The 17,824-nt window shown below is 45.4% G+C and overlaps 1 protein-coding gene across 3 annotated transcripts in view; it reads right to left on the minus strand.

Annotated features, from left to right (window-relative positions):
- ARHGAP26 (Rho GTPase activating protein 26) overlaps positions 1-17,824 on the minus strand; it is a 1,013,198-nt gene that overhangs the window by 47,542 nt on the left and 947,832 nt on the right. For 2 of the 3 annotated variants that reach the window (XM_063928129.1, XM_063928128.1), the window contains one exon: positions 3,724-3,828. The exons of the other annotated variant lie outside the window; for it this stretch is intronic. In XM_063928129.1, the coding sequence (XP_063784199.1) occupies positions 3,724-3,828 (105 nt within the window). The remainder of the gene's footprint in view (positions 1-3,723; positions 3,829-17,824) is intronic. 3 annotated transcript variants of the gene reach the window in all.

Below are 17,824 nucleotides of genomic sequence, written 5' to 3' on the forward strand. Positions count from 1 at the left end.
GTATTGACAGACCCCTCTCTCTGTGATAACAGGTCTTTCTGGGTGTTAAACATTGCATGGAACGGTTTTGTCTCATAGGAGTGTCATAATACCACTTCCGCGCTCAGTAGCAGCATGCAGATGGATCCTGTATCAGATGGATCTCTTGCACCCGTTATGGAGTGAGTGTGAGTACCGGTACTACGGATGACTGATGCTTGCATTAGCATAAGGCAGTAGATGAGCAGGCTGCCAGCAGGGCCCCACACAAAGGAGGCCGCAGATCAGTCCCACTCAGAATCAGGCTAACAACGTGAGCATAAGTGAGGGGACACGGAGCAGCACAACCTCTCCCTTCAGGACCTTTTAAAATATGCAAGAAAATTTTATTTCAACTAACAAAAGGTTGCTAATTTATTAAACATGTACTGCAACTGCAATTGCTGACATATACTGCGCATGTAATTGCGAACATGTACTGCACCTGCCATTGCTGACATGTACAAGGGGTGTGCAATAAGTTTCTGGATGCACAAAAAGTTTATTTACAAATATAAACATTTTTGTAAAGTATTCGCCAGAGGAACCTATGCAAAGTTGCAGCTGGACCAGTCTGAAGCAAGTATGTATTATACACGCTGGTTGAAGATTTGCACTGCAGCGTCCGGTGACTCAAAACGAATCTCACGCATCTTACAACTGATTTGTGGAAACTTGCAGGGGCCAGGTCTGGACTGCACAGCGGATGACCAAGCTACTGGATGCGTTCATGGGCCAGAAAATACACTACTTTCCTGGATTTGTTGACAGGTGCATTGTCATGATTTAGAATAGCACCACGAGCGCGAGTTCTTGGATGGCGCCTGGAAATGGCTTCGGCAGACATTGGTTGGCACACCAGTCCCCAGTTACAGTGCGCTGCACTGGTTAGCTACATGACCAGTCTTGGTCTCTGTGGTGGCGCACCTCCAACTGGGGCCAACTGTTTGGTCTCGGGTTGAAACTGTAGATCCAGGATTCATCGTCACTGATGATCTCCAAGACAGAGTTTGAGTGACAATCAAACCTGGCCAGCATGTTGTAGGACCAAGTTACCCGAGCCTCCTTCTGCTCTCGAGTCAGCTAATGGAGCACCCAGTGTGCAGAAACCTTGTTTAGGCCAAGCTTTTGTGGGGGTACAAGCGGATGGTTGCCGATGAGATCATTCTGCAACTGGGCTGTGTCCACATCAAGCATGGCAGCAACACTGTCCTCTGTGATGGCGGACACAGGTTGGCTGCAGCTCGTCTTTCTGGGACTGTCTCATGTAGTCATGGAACATCATGGCTCTCCAGTGGCCTCTGTTAAACTCCATGGGTTTGTGAAGGAAGTGAACATGGTGACTTCTTCAGTGTGCAGTGCTGCTTATGTACGGTTCTGTGCCCTGACATTCCACAAAAACTTTAGTCAGAGATCACAGTTTACAACCAGACAGTCAGATAGCGTCTACTGTACTTGCGTCACATCCGGAAACTTGTTGCACACCCTCGAACTGCACCTATAATTGCTGACTACTGTGCCTGTAATTGCTGAAATATAATGTACATGTAATTGCTGATTTGTACTGAACCTGTAATTTTTGTCATGAACTGTGTACAGTACCTGTAATTGTTGTAATGGACTCTGTTTGGGTTGAACGTTACCTACACACAGAAGTAGACACAGCAACTGTCAGCAAAATATTGGTTAATTATTTGATTCTAAAGAGTTGGGAACATTTGATCAACAATTCAGATAGAGGCAGCCATGCCATAGACAGTCTGTTCAGGGCCCCAGTAATGTAGGGGGCGTGGTCTAATCATGGAGGTGTGGCCAAATCCTTTTGATTATGCATTGCGGAGTGGCAACAACCTGCATAAGGGGCACTGTGCATCCCCCAGCCAGGAACAGATCCTGGGGGACGCAATCAGTGTGATCACTAACCCCGCCCCCTGCCCTCAGCTAGAACAGCCTCCCCGGACCCACTGCAGCCCAGCACACAGCAGCATGAGAGACTCCAAAACAAGGTTGATAAAATTTGTGCACAAACAGGACCATTGCCACTGCAATTACACTGTAGCCCATTTAGGAATCTTATCTCCACATTACAGGAACAGGAACAGGACATATGCAGCCATGATGGCAGCCAAGATTCAGGCCATGCAGGTTGGCTACATTTCAGCAATAGCACTTATATTGCTCTGCTTCTACAGTAATCACTATTAACTACTGTATAAAAGTGCTGGAATAATAAAAAAAAAAGTAATTGACTTAATTCAAATTTCACCAAAAAATTATATCTCCATATCTTAAAATTTATTAGAAAATATGCCATCTATACATCTAGTATTGTGCCCCTGCCATCTATAGATCCAGTATCGTGCCCCTGCCATCTATATATCCAGTATCGTGCCCCCGCCATCTATATATCCAGTATTACGCCCCTGCCATCTATATATACAGAATTGTCACCCCACCATATATACAGTAGTGTAACTCCACCATCTGAGCATATATTGTATTATGCTCTTCCCTCACCTGTTTGATCACTAAAATAAAGCCATTATTAACAGCTGTTTAGATTTGATGATTCCGACTCTACTGTATAAACAATTGGATATTTATAGAGCTATAGCCTTTTAAAAGCAGCTGAATGTAGGTTTAGGCGTGGGCCCTGTATGACTTTGCGTTTGCCATGCGCTGTATTTGGTTACTGTGCTCAGGGTACCTTACTCTTGTGGGTTGATGTCAGAGCTGTGATATTCTGGCCAGCATAATACTCTTCAGAGCCTGCTGGGATTTCAAGGACATGAACTAGCTGTAATACTCCTCATTTGTTTTGGTCTGCAAGCATTGGCATAGTGCCACAACCACATTCCTCAGCCCTCACACTGCCCAACTGCTGCTTGTAAATGTGCTGTATATGGAAAGATTATGGGTTATATGGGAAAATGTAGGTAAATACAGGATACACTGCACAATTCCATATATACACACATTTACCTTTTGCAGAAAGCATACACACTAGACAAGTCCAAGGCTGTAATCAAAGTGCCTGTTGGAAAGAGAAAGAAACCAACTCCAACAAAGCAAGCAGCCTGATTCAAGAACAAACTAAAACCACTGATTACTCACGCAGGGGTCTTCAAAGCAAAGCCCGATAGAGATGACCTCCAGACCGGTCAACTGGTAGAAATATTAGCCCACCTACCCCTGAAGACTGAGTATTCCAGTAGATGTGGACATGGGCAGACTGAGAAAATGATTATGTATAAATCTTTGATGGAGTAGCCATTATCCCAAATAAAACCTGTCTGGAAATTGGTTAGTGTGTCAGTGAATGGCCAACCTGTAGGGCAAGCTGGGTGAAGACAGGCATTGTGATAATTAGATTCTCATACAATATACCATCCAATACCTTCTTCCTCCTCATGCCACCCATTCCGAAGTTACCATTGTTTGTTTCATTAGACTCTCTGTGCAACAATCAATTTCTGATAATGTCAACTTGATTTGTTGCTAAATGTATACATTAGATTTAAATCCCTAGTAAAGACTGAAGAAAGAAAAATCAATGACTACTGCTTTACCCAACACTGTGTGTTGAATTGCATACGATAGGTTTTAGTCCCAGAAGCTTCCTAGTTGATTATAGCGTGAACATTAATTACGTATCAACATTAATTTACACAGGAACGGCATTTCACTGGTACCGCAGCAACTGACCTTGTCGGAGATGAATCATTAGATGTTGATGATGTCAGCATTGGACTTGATGGAGCTGAGAACATTGGGCATGTGAGGGGTGATGTTGGACTTGGATTCAGTGAACTATATAAAAAAATATATGAATTCAGGTTCCGTGTAACAAAAATACACAAGAAAAATTATGCAGGTTTTGGGGTGAACTATTTACATAGATATATAATTTTGTTGGATCATTAAACAACCATGTTAAAATTAATTACAATATATATATATATATATATATATATATATATATATATATATATATAAAATAACTTTTTTCCTAACTCTACAGGTGAAGGTTTCAAAACGTATTAAGTCTATTCGTACTTGACTGAGCTATAGTAGGCCTTTTTTTTTTTTTTTTTTTACAAAGTGCCAGATATAGTACATATATTGTGAATGAAATCATACATTGTTTTAGCTAGACATTGCTTTACGAGAAAATAACAGCTGGGTAGCGGAGACAAACCATATTAAGAAACTTACATTTGCAGGTCTTGCTACTTAGCCAAAATTGGGTTTCTCTAGACATACAGTAAGCCGGCCTTCCAATTAACTAAAGCTTCATTACTCATTTGTGGCACAGCGAGCAGATTTAAGCAGTGATGCAGTTAAGGACTTAGAAAAACACAAAAGCCAACACTGGTTGTTTTACTTAGAATGGAAATTCAAAGGAAAAAGAGCAAAATGTATCATGTAATTGCAACAACCATGAGGAATGTAATGTACAACCACAAAAATAGTTACGGAATAAAGAACATCCACCAAATTTCCACTTTGCCGGGGTTATCCTTGTTTTTTTTTTTTATACAAGAAAAAAAAAAAAAAAAGCCACTTAAAAGTAATTGCCCGATCTATGCTATTAATCCAAAATATTCATACATAATATTTAAGCTACACATTTTTTCCTTATAGCATCTGTCCAGATCTGCCAATCTTTTTAATACACTAAGGACTGAGCTGAAATATCAGCGAAAGACTGTAAATCCACAATTTATATATTCCATTATTCTAGAAAAAAAATAAAATAAAGCAAAATTATTTAAAAAATCATTAAATATAGAAAATGATTCAAAGTACTTCATTTGAAGTATATCTGAATTATAAATAATGTTTTCATATTTTTTCTATGTATGTAGTTTTCTAGTTGTACTGAATAGATGAATGCAGTGCCAGTATCTTGAAGGTTAATGCTTAAAGGCTTATGAATGGCGGCATCAATCTAAGTCCATACTATGTCCTCAGCTGCCCTCTCTGAAAATACAAAAGTTGCGTTATATGAAGCATTCAAGGATCGGACCACAAAAGACGAAAGGATTGTAATGCATTGCGCTTTCTGAAAACATTGAAAGGATATTGAAGAAAGCATCAATGCAAAACCATGATGGGATTTCTGCCAATGTAGATAGACGACCAATTACTCATGCGCTGTAGCTAAACACAATTGGTCTATATCTGTCAAACATAAATGATCACCCAATAACAGTACGCCCAGTTAGGATGCTGAAGGCTAACATAGCTACATTTGCTGCAGTTAGTGTACATGAGATGTAAATGGCTGTGATACAGCTAACACAATATTGCTCATTAGCAGAGTTGTCCCTGATGTAACTATATCTAGCAATCTTTCTAAACTCAATATGATTTTCTAGGAAGTTCAGGGTTCACTAATTATATGCTAGACATGTTTAATGCAGAACTGGGCGCCTATGCAGCTGCAAAGTAAGCTCTGAAAAGCTGCATGTAAGAAAAAGTGTATTCATACCCATATGCTGAGTGGTACACTTGTCAAGATGCATCCTGCTCTACATCAGGCGTATTTACACACAACCAGGTCATAAGCACACAAAAAAAAAAAGCTTTCTTTCAATGGGAACACGGCCATAATGTACTCGGTCTGTGTTTGCAATCCTCTTCTGTACCCCACTGGGGCACTGTAAGTGAATGTGCAAACACCTCACTTCTTAACCAGCAATGGTGCTGTCAGTCTGTGCGGGTTACCCCTATTAATAAACATTTATTACCTAAAGCCCCGGGGCTATGGAGAAGAACCCTGGTGCTATTGGCAGCATGGATGGTTACAGAGAAGTAACTATACATTTTAGTGCACTGTGCCAGAACGATGCCCCACCCCAATACTCAAAATAGGGACAGTGCGTGCCAAAGGCATGCGTCAAAAATATAGTGGCGTGGCTTCATGGGGAAGGAGCGTGGTAACAGAGTAGTACCAATTCACATTACACCACACAGTAGTGTCCATTATTCAAATTACATCACACAACATTATACCTTAGACACGTTATGCTACACTTCAGTGCCCCTTATACACATTACGACACACAATAGAGCCCCTTATACACATTATGCCAGGTAGGGCCCCTACAACTGATTCCTCCTTCGCATCATTCCTCCCCCCGTAGTGTCAGTGAGCAGATTGTGTGTGTGTGTGTGTGTGTGTGTGAGCAAGGTGTAGTGTCAGTGAGCAATGTGTGTGTGTGACAGCTGGGTGTAGGGTCAGTGAGCAGAGTGTGTGTGAGCAAGGTGTAGTGTAAGTGAGCAGAGCAAGTGTGTGTGTGTGAGCTGGGTGTAATGTCAGTGAGCAGTGTGTGTGTGAGCTGCGTGTAGTGTCAATGAGGTGTGTGTGTGTGTGTGTGAGAGAGAAAGGTATTGTGTCAGTGAGCTGGGTGAATGGTCAGTGAGAAGTGTATGTGTACCCCCCTTGGGGAACAGCTCCTGTGCTCCAGTACCTCCACATCAGACACTGCAGGAGATGAGGAGGTGGTGGAGCACGGGGTGAGGGACTCTGAGTGTCCAGCACTGCCCGCTGTAATGTATATTAGCAGCACTACATAAGTGGTCAATCAGGGTGGATGCGGACGGTGTGCCCGCAGCCAAATGCACTGTGTGCTAAGCACCATCTGCACCACCCTAGATGGTTATACCCAATTTTGCATGCCCAAATCCCCTGGGAAAGCCTGCTCAAGATCCAATTGGCCTGTAGCTGGCCTATACAGTATATATACATTATATATATATATATATATATATATATATATATACACACACATACACACACACACACACCATCTGCCTATTTCTGTGACATTACACAGTCATTCATTTCATTTGGAGAGAATCTGGGTGGCCTGATGAGAGATGTTAGGTGTGCGGAGTACCCTTCATGATCGGTTAGATGGTCAGGCAGGTTGGACAACTGGTTAGTGGGTTGAACATTGGTTAGATTAGTGGCCAATTTAAGGATGTCATGAACTGCAGTGGCATTATTAGATTGTCAGCTCTTTGGGACAGGAAATGCCATTTTCCTTGTGCTACTGTATAACAAATTCTCTTACTGTATGCCAATTTTCCCTTGTTTGCAACTTGTAATCTTTATAAAGTCACTACATACTTTGGTGGTGTTATATAAATAGAATATACTGTATGTACATAAATACTTTATATGATTATAAGCTTATTGTGTAATATTTGATATGATCATTATTTTAATCCAGTTTTCACCAGGGTCATTCATATTCAAAAGATAATTAACGATGAGCTGTTACTGTATTTCTATAAGCATATACTAAACAGAACAGGGTTATCTGGTGAACAGCTGTTCATGATAGGATTATATAAGAGATGACATCAATTAAAAGTCACTTTAAATATACAGGTTGAGTATCCCTTATCCAAAATGCTTGGGACCAGAAGTATTTTGGATATCGGATTTTTGCGTAATTTGGAATAATTGTATAATGAGATATCATGGTAATGGGACCCAAGTCTAAGCACAGACTGCATTTCTGTTTTATATACACCGTATGCACACACAGTCTGATGGTAATTTTAGATAATATTTTCAATAACTGTGCATTAAACAAAGTTTGGGTACATACACATAATTCATTTATGTTTCATATGCACCTTATACACACAGCCTGAGGGTCATTTAATACAATATTTTTAATAACTTTGTGCATACCTCCCAACTTTTCCCTTCTGTAAAGAGGGACACACACGCGGCGCAGCCACGTGCGCTCCCGAAAAGGGGGTGTGGCCTATGAAAATAAGAATTTACTTACCGATAATTCTATTTCTCGTAGTCCGTAGTGGATGCTGGGAACTCCGTACGGACCATGGGGAATAGCGGCTCCGCAGGAGTCTGGGCACAAAAGTAAAGCTTTAGGACTACCTGGTGTGCACTGGCTTCTCCCCCTATGACCCTCCTCCAAGCCTCAGTTAGGATACTGTGCCCGGACGAGCGTACACAATAAGGAAGGATTTTGAATCCCGGGTAAGACTCATACCAGCCACACCAATCACACCGTACAACTTGTGATCTGAACCCAGTTAACAGCATGATAACAGAGGAGCCTCTGGAAAGATGGCTCACAACAACAATAACCCGATTTAGTTAACAATAACTATGTACAAGTATTGCAGACAATCCGCACTTGGGATGGGCGCCCAGCATCCACTACGGATTACGAGAAATAGAATTATCAGTAAGTAAATTCTTATTTTCTCTGACGTCCTAGTGGATGCTGGGAACTCCGTAAGGACCATGGGGATTATACCAAAGCTCCCAAACGGGCGGGAGAGTGCGGATGACTCTACAGCACCGAATGAGAGAACTCCAGGTCCTCCTCATCCAGGGTATCAAATTCGTAGAATTTTGCAAACGTGTTTGCCCCTGACCAAGTAGCTGCTCGGCAAAGTTGTAAAGCCGAGACCCCTCGGGCAGCCGCCCAAGATGAGCCCACCGTCCTTGTGGAATGGGCTTTTATTGATTTAGGCTGCGGTAATCCTACCGCAGAATGCGCCAGCTGAATAGTGCTACAAATCCAGCGCGCAATAGACTGCTTAGAAGCAGGAGCACCCAGCTTGTTGGGTGCCATCAGGATAAACAGCGAGTCAGTTTTCCTGACTCCAGCCGTCCTGGAAAAATAAAATTTTCAGGGCCCTGACTACGTCCAGCAACTTGGAATCCTCCAAGTCCCCAGTAGCCGCAGGCACCACAATAGGTTGGTTCAAGTGAAAACCTGAGACCACCTTCGGGAGAAACTGAGGACGATTCCTCAACTCTGCCCTATCCATACAGAAAATCAGATAAGGCCTTTTACATGACAAAGCCGCCAATTCTGACACACGCCTGGCCAAGGCCAAGGCCAACAGCATGACCACTTTCCACGCGAGATACTTTAGCTCCATGATTTTAAGTGGCTCAACCAATGCGACTTTAGGAAATCCAACACCACGTTGAGATCCAAAAAATGCCACAGGAGGCACAAAAGGAGGCTGAATATGTAGTACTCCTTTAACCAAAGTCTGAACTTCAGGCAGTGAAGCCAGTTCTTTCTGGAAGAAAATCGACAGAGCCGAAATCTGGACCTTGATGGACCCCAATTTGAGGCCCAAACGTCACCCCTGCTTGCAGGAAGTGCAGGAATCGACATAGTTGAAATTCCTCCGTCGGGGCCTTCATGGCCTCCCACCAAGCAACAAATTTTCGCCAAACGCGGCGATAATGTCTTGCGGTGACATCCTTCCTGGCTATGATCAGGGTAGGGATGACTTCCTTCGGAATACCCTTTTCCTTTAGGATCCGGTGTTCTACCGCCATGCCGTCAAACGCAGCCGCGGTAAGTCTTGGAACAGACAGGGTCCCTGCTGCATCAGGTCTTGTCTGAGCGGCAGAGGCCAAGGGTCCTCTGCCAGCATCTCTTGAAGTTCCGGGTACCAAGCTCTTCATGGCCAATCCGGAACCCCGAGTATGGTTTTCACTCCTCGCCTTCTTATTATTCTCAGTACCTTGGGTATGAGAGGTAGAGGAGGAGACACATAAACCAACTGGTACACCCACGGTGTCACTAGAGCGTCCCCAGCGATCGCCTGAGGGTCCCTTGACCTGGCGCAATATCTTTTCAACTTCTTGTTGAGGCGGGACGCCATCATGTCCACCCGTGGTCATTCCCAACGGTTTACCCGCATTTGGAAAACTTCTGGATGAAGTCCCCATTCTCCTGGGTGTAGGTCGCCCATCGGAGAATCCTTGTGGCTTCTGCCATCGCCATCCTGCTTCTTGTGCCGCCCTGTCTGTTTACATGGGCGACCGCCGTGATGTCGTCTGATTGGATCAGTACCGGCTGGTTCTGAAGCAGGGGCCTTGCTTGGCTTAGGGCATTGTAAATGGCCCTTAGCTGCAGAATATTTATGTGAAGCGAAATCTCCTTGGAAATTTCTTCCCTGTGTGACTGCACCCCAGCCCCGAAGGCTGGCATCCGTGGTCACCAGGACCCAGTCCTGTATTCCGAATCTGCGGCCCACTAGTAGATGAGTCCTCTGCAGCCACCACAGCAGCGACACCCTGTTTCTTGCTGACAGGGTTATCCGCTGTTGTATCTGTACATGGGACCCGGACCATTAGTCCCACAGGTCCCACTGGAACGTCCTTGCGTGGAGTCTTCCGAATGGAATTATGCTTCGTACGAAGCTACCATTTTTCCCAGGACTCGTGTGCATTGATGTACCGACACCTGTCCTGGTTTTAGGATGTCTCTGACTAGAGATGACAACTCCTCGGCTTTTTCCACTGGAAGAAACACTCTTTTCTGGTCTGCGTTCAGAAACATTCCCAGGAACAGAAGACGTGTCGTCGGGACCAGCTGTGACTTTGGAATATTGAGAATCCAGTCGTGCTGTTGTAGCACTTCCCGAGAGAGTGCTACTCCCACTACCAACTGTTCTTTGGACCTCGCCTTTATCAGGAGATCGTCCAAGTACGGGATAATAAAAACTTCCTTCTTGCGAAGGAGTATCATCACTTCGGCCATTACCTAGGTAAAGACCTTCGGTGTCGTGGACAACTCCAACGGCCGCGTCTGGAACTGATAGTGACAGTCCTGTACCACATATCTGAGGTACTCCTGGTGAGGGGGGTAAATGGGGACATGCAGGTACGCATCCTTGATGTCCAGGGAGACCCTGTAATCCCCCTCGTCCAGGCTCGTAATAACCGCCCTGAGCGATTCCATCTTGAACTTGAATCTTCTGATATAAAAGTTCAAGTATTTTAATTTCAAGATGGGTCTCACCGAACCGTTGCGGTACCACAACCACTGTGGAATAGTAACCCCTTCCTTGCTGAAGGAGGGGCACCTTGACAATCACTTGTTGTGATTATAGTGTTGAATATCCACCAACACCGTCTCCCTGGCAGAGGGAGGTGCCGGTAAGGCAGATTTTAGGAAACGGCGGGGGGAAGAACGTCTTGAACTCCAGCCTGTACCCCTGAGATACTATTTGAAGGACCCAGGGATCCATGTGAGAGAGCCCACTGTCCGCTGAAATATCTGAGACGGGCCCCCACCGTACCCGGGTCCGCCTGAGCAGCCCCAGCACCATGCTGTGGACCTACCGGACGCAGGGAGGACTTCTGCTCTTGGGAACTAGCTGTGTGTTGCAGCTTTTTCCTCTACCTTTGCCTCTCGGCAGAAAGGATGAGCCTCTAGCCCTCTTGCTTTTCTGGGGCCGAAAGGACTGTACTTGATGATACGGTGCTTTCTTTTGTTGTGGGGTAGCCTGTGGCAAAAAAATTAATTTCCCAGCAGTAGCTGTGGAAACGAGGTTTGAAAAACTATCCCCAAACAGTTTTACCCCCTTATAGGGCAATTTCCATGTGCCGATTCGAGTCGGCATCACCTGACCATTGCCAAGTCCATAACCCCCGTCTGGCGGCAATGGACCTAGCGCTTATTTTTGATGCCAGCCGGCAAATATCCCTCTGTGCATCACGCATGTATAAGACCACGTCTTTTATATGCTCTATTTTCAGCAAAATATTGTCCCTATCCATAGTTATTTTCCGACAGGGAATCTGACCACGCAGCGGGAGCACTGCACATCCATGCCGAAGCAACGGCTGGTCGCAATATAATGCCCTAGTGTGTGACCAAATCTTATAGGGTAACCTCCTGCTTTCTATCAGCAGGTTCCTTCAGGGCGGCCGTACCCGGAGACGGTAGTGCCACCTTTTCTGATAAGCGTGTAAGCGCTGTATCTACCCTATGGGGTGTTTCCCCGCGTGACCTATCCTCTGGCGGGAAAGGGTACGCTGCCAATAACCGTTGTAGAAATTATCAATTTCTTACCGGGGGAAGACCACTCTTCCTCACACACCTCATTTAATTTCTCAGATGCAGGAAAAACTACTAATAGTTTTCTCTCACCAAACACAATACCCTTTTATGTGGTACCTGGGGTATAATCATAAATGTGTAATACATTTTTCATTGTCTCAATCCTGTAACGGGTGGACCTATTTGGAGGGTACACCAGTCTCATCGATGTCGACACTGGAGTCAGTATCCGTGTCGACATCTGTGTCTGTTATCTGAGGTAGCGGGCGATTTTAGAGCCCCCCATGACATTTGAGACGCTGGAACAGGCACAAGCTGAGTAGCCGGCTGTTCCGTGTCGTCGACCTTTTACGTAAGGAGTTGACACTTTACGTAATCCTTCCATAAGTTCAACCACACCGGTGTCGACCCCGCAGGGGGTGACAACATATTTACAGGCATTCGCTCCGCCTCCACCTCATTATCCTCCACATACCTGTCGACACAGCCGTACCGACACACAGCACACACACAGGGAATGCTCTGATAGAGGACAGGACCCCACAAAGCCCTTTGGGGAGACAGAGGGAGAGTATGCCAGCACACACCAGGGCGCTATATATCACAGGGATAGCACCTATAAAAAAGTGTTTTCCCTTATAGCTGCATATATATTGTATACTGCGCCTAAATTGTGCCCCCCCCCCTCTCTTTTCAACCCTTTCTGTAGTGTATTAACTGCAGGGGAGAGCCAGGGAGCTTCCCTCCAACGGAGCTGTGAGGGAAAAATGGCGCCAGTGTGCTGAAGGAGATAGCTCCGCCCCTTTTTCGCGGACTTTTCTCCCGCATTTTTATGGAATCTGGCAGGGGTTAATATACATCCATATAGCCCTGGGGGTTATATGTGATGTATTTTTGCCAGCCAAGGTGTTTATATTGCTGCTCAGGGCGCCCCCCCCCCCCCCAGCGGGCGCCCCCCCCCCCCCCCCCAGCGCCCTGCACCCTCAGTGACCGGAGTGTGTGGTGTGCATGAGGAGCAATGGCGCACAGCTGCAGTGCTGTGCGCTACCTTGGTGAAGACGGATGTCTTCTGCCGCCGATTTTCCGGACCTCTTCTTGCTTCTGGCTCTGTAAGGGGGCCGGCGGCGCGGCTCTGGGACCGGACTCCGAGGCTGGGCCTGTGTTCGGTCCCTCTGGAGCTAATGGTGTCCAGTAGCCTAAGAAGCCCAAGCTGGCTGCAAGCAGGCAGGTTCGCTTCTTCTCCCCTTAGTCCCTCGATGCAGTGAGCCTGTTGCCAGCAGGTCTCACTGAAAATAAAAAACCTAAAACTAACTTTTTCTAAGAAGCTCAGGAGAGCCTCCTAGATTGCACCCTGCTCGGTCGGGCACAAAAATCTAACTGAGGCTTGGAGGAGGGCCATAGGGGGAGGAGCCAGTGCACACCAGATAGTCCTAAAGCTTTCTTTAGATGTGCCCAGTCTCCTGCGGAACCGCTATTCCCCATGGTCCTTACGGAGTTCCCAGCATCCACTAGGACGTCAGAGAAAAGGGGCGTGGCTTCGTGGGAGGATCCGCGATTGCGAGCCACGCCCCCGTTTTCGTCACTGAAGGGGCATGCCCAGCGCTTTGTGAGCTGCTGGCATGCCCCCTCTCCCTCTGTCTCCAATGAATAGACGCTGTGCGCATGCGCACAGCGTCTATTCACCGCTGCTCTGCTAAGCAGGGCAGCGAGAGACAGAGACTCCCAACTGCCCCCCCCACCACCGCGGGACACTGCGGCCCGCGGGTGGGACAGCGGGACAGTCCCCAAAAAACGGGACTGTCCCGCAAAAATCGGGACAGTTGGGAGGTATGCTTTGTGTATTAAACAAAGTTTGTATACATTGAGCCATCAGAAAACAAAGGTTTCACTATCTCACTCAAAAAATTCTGTATTTCGGAATATTCCTGTACAACCTGTACATACAATGCACCACAATGTTATTGCTGTGAGAACATACACATACGTATTGGTGGTGTCGCACATAGACGACATTTAGTAGAAAGCCGCACACAGGAACATCACTGCATATCAAAGTGTTGAAGAAACCACCAATAAAAGAGCACCGGTAAAAGCCATCTAATCCCAGATTACAGGGAAGGCAAAAACTACCATTATATATTTGTTTTGGTATAATTATAGCCGTATTTAATTCTCTTTACAGCAAGATGAATTTTTTTGTGTGTGTATATGGAGGGTGGTGGTGATGGGGATTTGTGTGTTTTGCTTACTTTATGCTATAGCAGTGTTTGTTTGTTTGTTTTCTTTCTCCCTTTACTAAATTAGAATGTCGGGAGGAATGGCAAGCCAAAGCAGAACATACTGTAGGATGTTATAGTGTCTAACCTCCTCTAGAGAAGTGCAGGTGACTAACATGCGGTTTATCCTTTTAGTTCAGAGCTGAATGTGTACACACACTATATGTAACTACATGGGCTGAACGGTTGTTTTAGACACACGTTTGGTAGCCCCCAGTTCATTTTGACGGTGAGCTGCTCCATTGCAGTATGTCAGTCGGCCCCCACGCACCTTCGTAGCCGACATTTACCTCACTGGCACGTGGTGCTCTGCAGTTTCCACAACGGTTATTAGCAATGCTGCCATTTGTCCAGTCACGATACACCTTCACCACAGGAACAGATCACAAACTGCACTATACAGAAATACTGCCACCCTTGGCCCAAAAGCAGACAATCATCCCTTTATGCAACTCTGATAAATGGCCCCTTTTACCTATGACAGAAACGAGTGATGTGTGTGCAGACGGCCTATCGTACACCTTATATACCCACCGAGCCAGCGCACGACACGCGACGTACTTCATGGGATACGCGCTGCTGACATCAAATGTAGGAGGTGGTCATTATAATGTGCCCCTACTGTGTTATACATTTAGATCAGAGTTTCCTAAAACCTACTGTATACACATCTGAGGTTATTGGAATATTTCATATAATATATAAATATATATTAACTAGCAATTCAAGTGAAGAAGTCATTTAATGTGTCACACTTTAGGTCGTCAAATGTAGTAATTTAATCCAACACAGTAATGAAACATATTCCATCTCATTTATTACTTGCCTATGACCAAATATTTGGAAATCATATATCTCCCAGTTTCTGCTCATGTCCCAAATGCTAAAAGTAACAGATTAATGGTAACTATAATATTTTTCTATAAAAGCCTGTGCATTGCAAGGGATAAATTACAAGTAAGAACAAATTGACCACCAAACACTACTTCATGTGTGCGGTTTAGCCCCACAGCCTGGAATATAAATCATCTCCTTGGACCCTGTAATACAATCCCCCCTGCAGCATTTACATTAATAGAACCTCATCTTCTAACAATTTCCAGCCTGGTCTTGTACAGAAGAAGGAAACAATCCTTTCTATAATACAGTACTTGAAGGTTAAATTGCTAATTCGCACACAATAACCACATTAATTCAAGAGTGCAAGATTGTTAGACTGAAAAAATGGACACAATTAAAAGACAAAATGTATCAGTCTTGCAAAATACCTAGTAGTACTTAGCAGGGCGTTTAGGTCCCCCCCAAAAACTAACTAAAGATTATAGGAATTATAGGGATTAAGAACCATAACAGCAGATATGTACTGGCAGATAGCTTCAGCAAGACTTTGATCATAACCATATTTTCAGTGGAGCGGAGCTCTTCAGTACTCAGATGATAGCATGACCGTAGAGCAATGTCCCTGTGACTTGGAAATGGAAGAGGAACAAAAGTATAGCATACATAAAGAGATCAGGGTGCTAGCAATACACCAGTCAAAATGAGCAGCCAGGAGATTCATTCCAGAGGACAAGTTAAATATAAAAGAAAAAAATACCAAGATCAGATAGCAAATGTAAAATGTAAGTAGAGAAAAGAATGGTTACAGAACCAGGTTTATCAGAAGTTCACAAATGAAGCATACGCATGAATAAAATGATCCTTCTCACCAGGGCCGGTTCAAGGGTGTTTGGCGCCACCCCTGCAAACTATAAACTTGCACTATCCTGCAAATGTTAGAGGCAGCGGGTGACACTAGGGGAGAAGCCGTGGGTGACCAACAGAGGTGGATCTAGAACAAAATGACAAGGGGGCACCATGACAAGGAAAGGGGAAAAAAAAGGGGCAGGGGGGTATTTGTGTGTGCCACATTCCTGAGAAAGTGGGCGTGGCCTTGCAATAAGGGCTTGACCTCGAAACAAGGGGTGTGGCCTCAAAGGGAATGCTGTATCTATATGATGGGGAGAGGGTGATGCCTTGGAGAGGCAGAGGGTGACAGGAGAGAGAGGGTGACGGGGAGATAGTGACACAGGGGAGAGGCAGAGAGAGAAGCAGTGGGTGACGGAGAGAAACGGTATGGGACGGAGTGGCAGTTGGTAACAGGGATAAACAGAGGGTGCTAGTGAGAGACAATGGGTGATGCCAGGGAATGAGTGACAGGGGGAGGCAGTTGGTGACGCCAGGGAATGGGTGACAGGGGTACAAAGTGTGTGACGCCAAGGGAAGGCAGTGGATGACAGTGAGAGGGTGAAAGGAGAGGTGACGACAAGAGACAGTGGGAAACGGAGAGACAGTTAGTGACAGGAAAGGGTGACAGGGAAAGGCAGGTAGGTGATGGGGAGAGGCAGTGGATGAGCGGGAGAAAAGGAGGGTGACGGGGAAAGGTTAATGCTTTGGAGAGGCAGAGGGTGACAGGAGAGAGAGGGTGATGGTGAGATAGTGATGCACGGGAGAGGCAGAGGATGAGGCAGTGGGTGATGGGGAGAGATAGTGGGATACGGAGAGGCAGTGGGTGACAGGTGCATATATAAAACAGGACACATGCCCTTGTGTGTTAGGTGTAGCATGTATGCATGTGCTCCAGCTGTGATGACGTCACTTTCAGCAGTGGTACTGTAGGTTTTAAATATTCTTGTGCTTCCCAACCACTTTTCACACACTACCCATATATACTTAATACATTTTAAACTTGTGCCCCTCACCACATGCTACTCCCAACCCATTATATAATATGCAATGTTCAATTTGTTATCAAATATCATTTTACTTACACTGATTCTATCAGTGTCTGTCACATTGCAGTTCTCGAGCAGGAGGCAGGACAGGGGGGTGGACCACTTGCTTGTTATAGCAGTACGAGCCACCTTAATGGACAAGCAAGAATATTATCAGCTGATGCTGGGGCGGGCATAGGTATGCTGCCTAAAGAGCCCTGCCCCATACAATTGTGACTGGTGGGGTTGCTAGCGCCATTCACCAATCGGAATGCTAGCAGCAGGGTATGACAGAACACACACCAGATGTCTGTCATACACGATCAATTTGCCTGGGCTGGCTGTATAAAAAACTATCGTACCTCAATCAGCATTGTCTGTGACTGGCATGGATATGGCTAGTGGCTGGGAGGAAGGCAGAAAATGCACCAACTTTGTTACAACACAGAGTGGCCTCCTGCAGCCAGCCATTGACATACAAAGAGCAGCTGCAGGCGGCACTGGTTGACTAAAATTGTAGAGGTCCGGGGGGGCAGAGAGCCCCAGGGAAGGATACAGCTATTGCTTAAATTAAAAAAAACTGCCTATGCGACAGAGGGGGCACGTGTATTGGCTAATAATAATAATGCAAAGATAATTTAATGAGGCTTATTTACCAACAGTGATTAGAGGTGCACTAAATCATATCAAACAATTATAGACTGTGAGTAGAAAGACCGTCACTGGGTATCTCCCTCCCCGTGGCATTAGCCATTGTAGCCTATGGGTTACTTAACGCAGCATTTACCAGGGGAGGGATCAACAGGATCACTCCCTGGCAATGGCTGCCAATCCATGTGTGGTCAGCAGAACCGTGCATGTGCAGTAGCGCTGTGGGGTTCCATAGAAAAAGTGAAGCGATCACATTAGC

The sequence above is a fragment of the Pseudophryne corroboree genome, chromosome 6 (genome assembly GCF_028390025.1).
Source record: "Pseudophryne corroboree isolate aPseCor3 chromosome 6, aPseCor3.hap2, whole genome shotgun sequence".
Classification (NCBI taxonomy): domain Eukaryota; kingdom Metazoa; phylum Chordata; class Amphibia; order Anura; family Myobatrachidae; genus Pseudophryne; species Pseudophryne corroboree.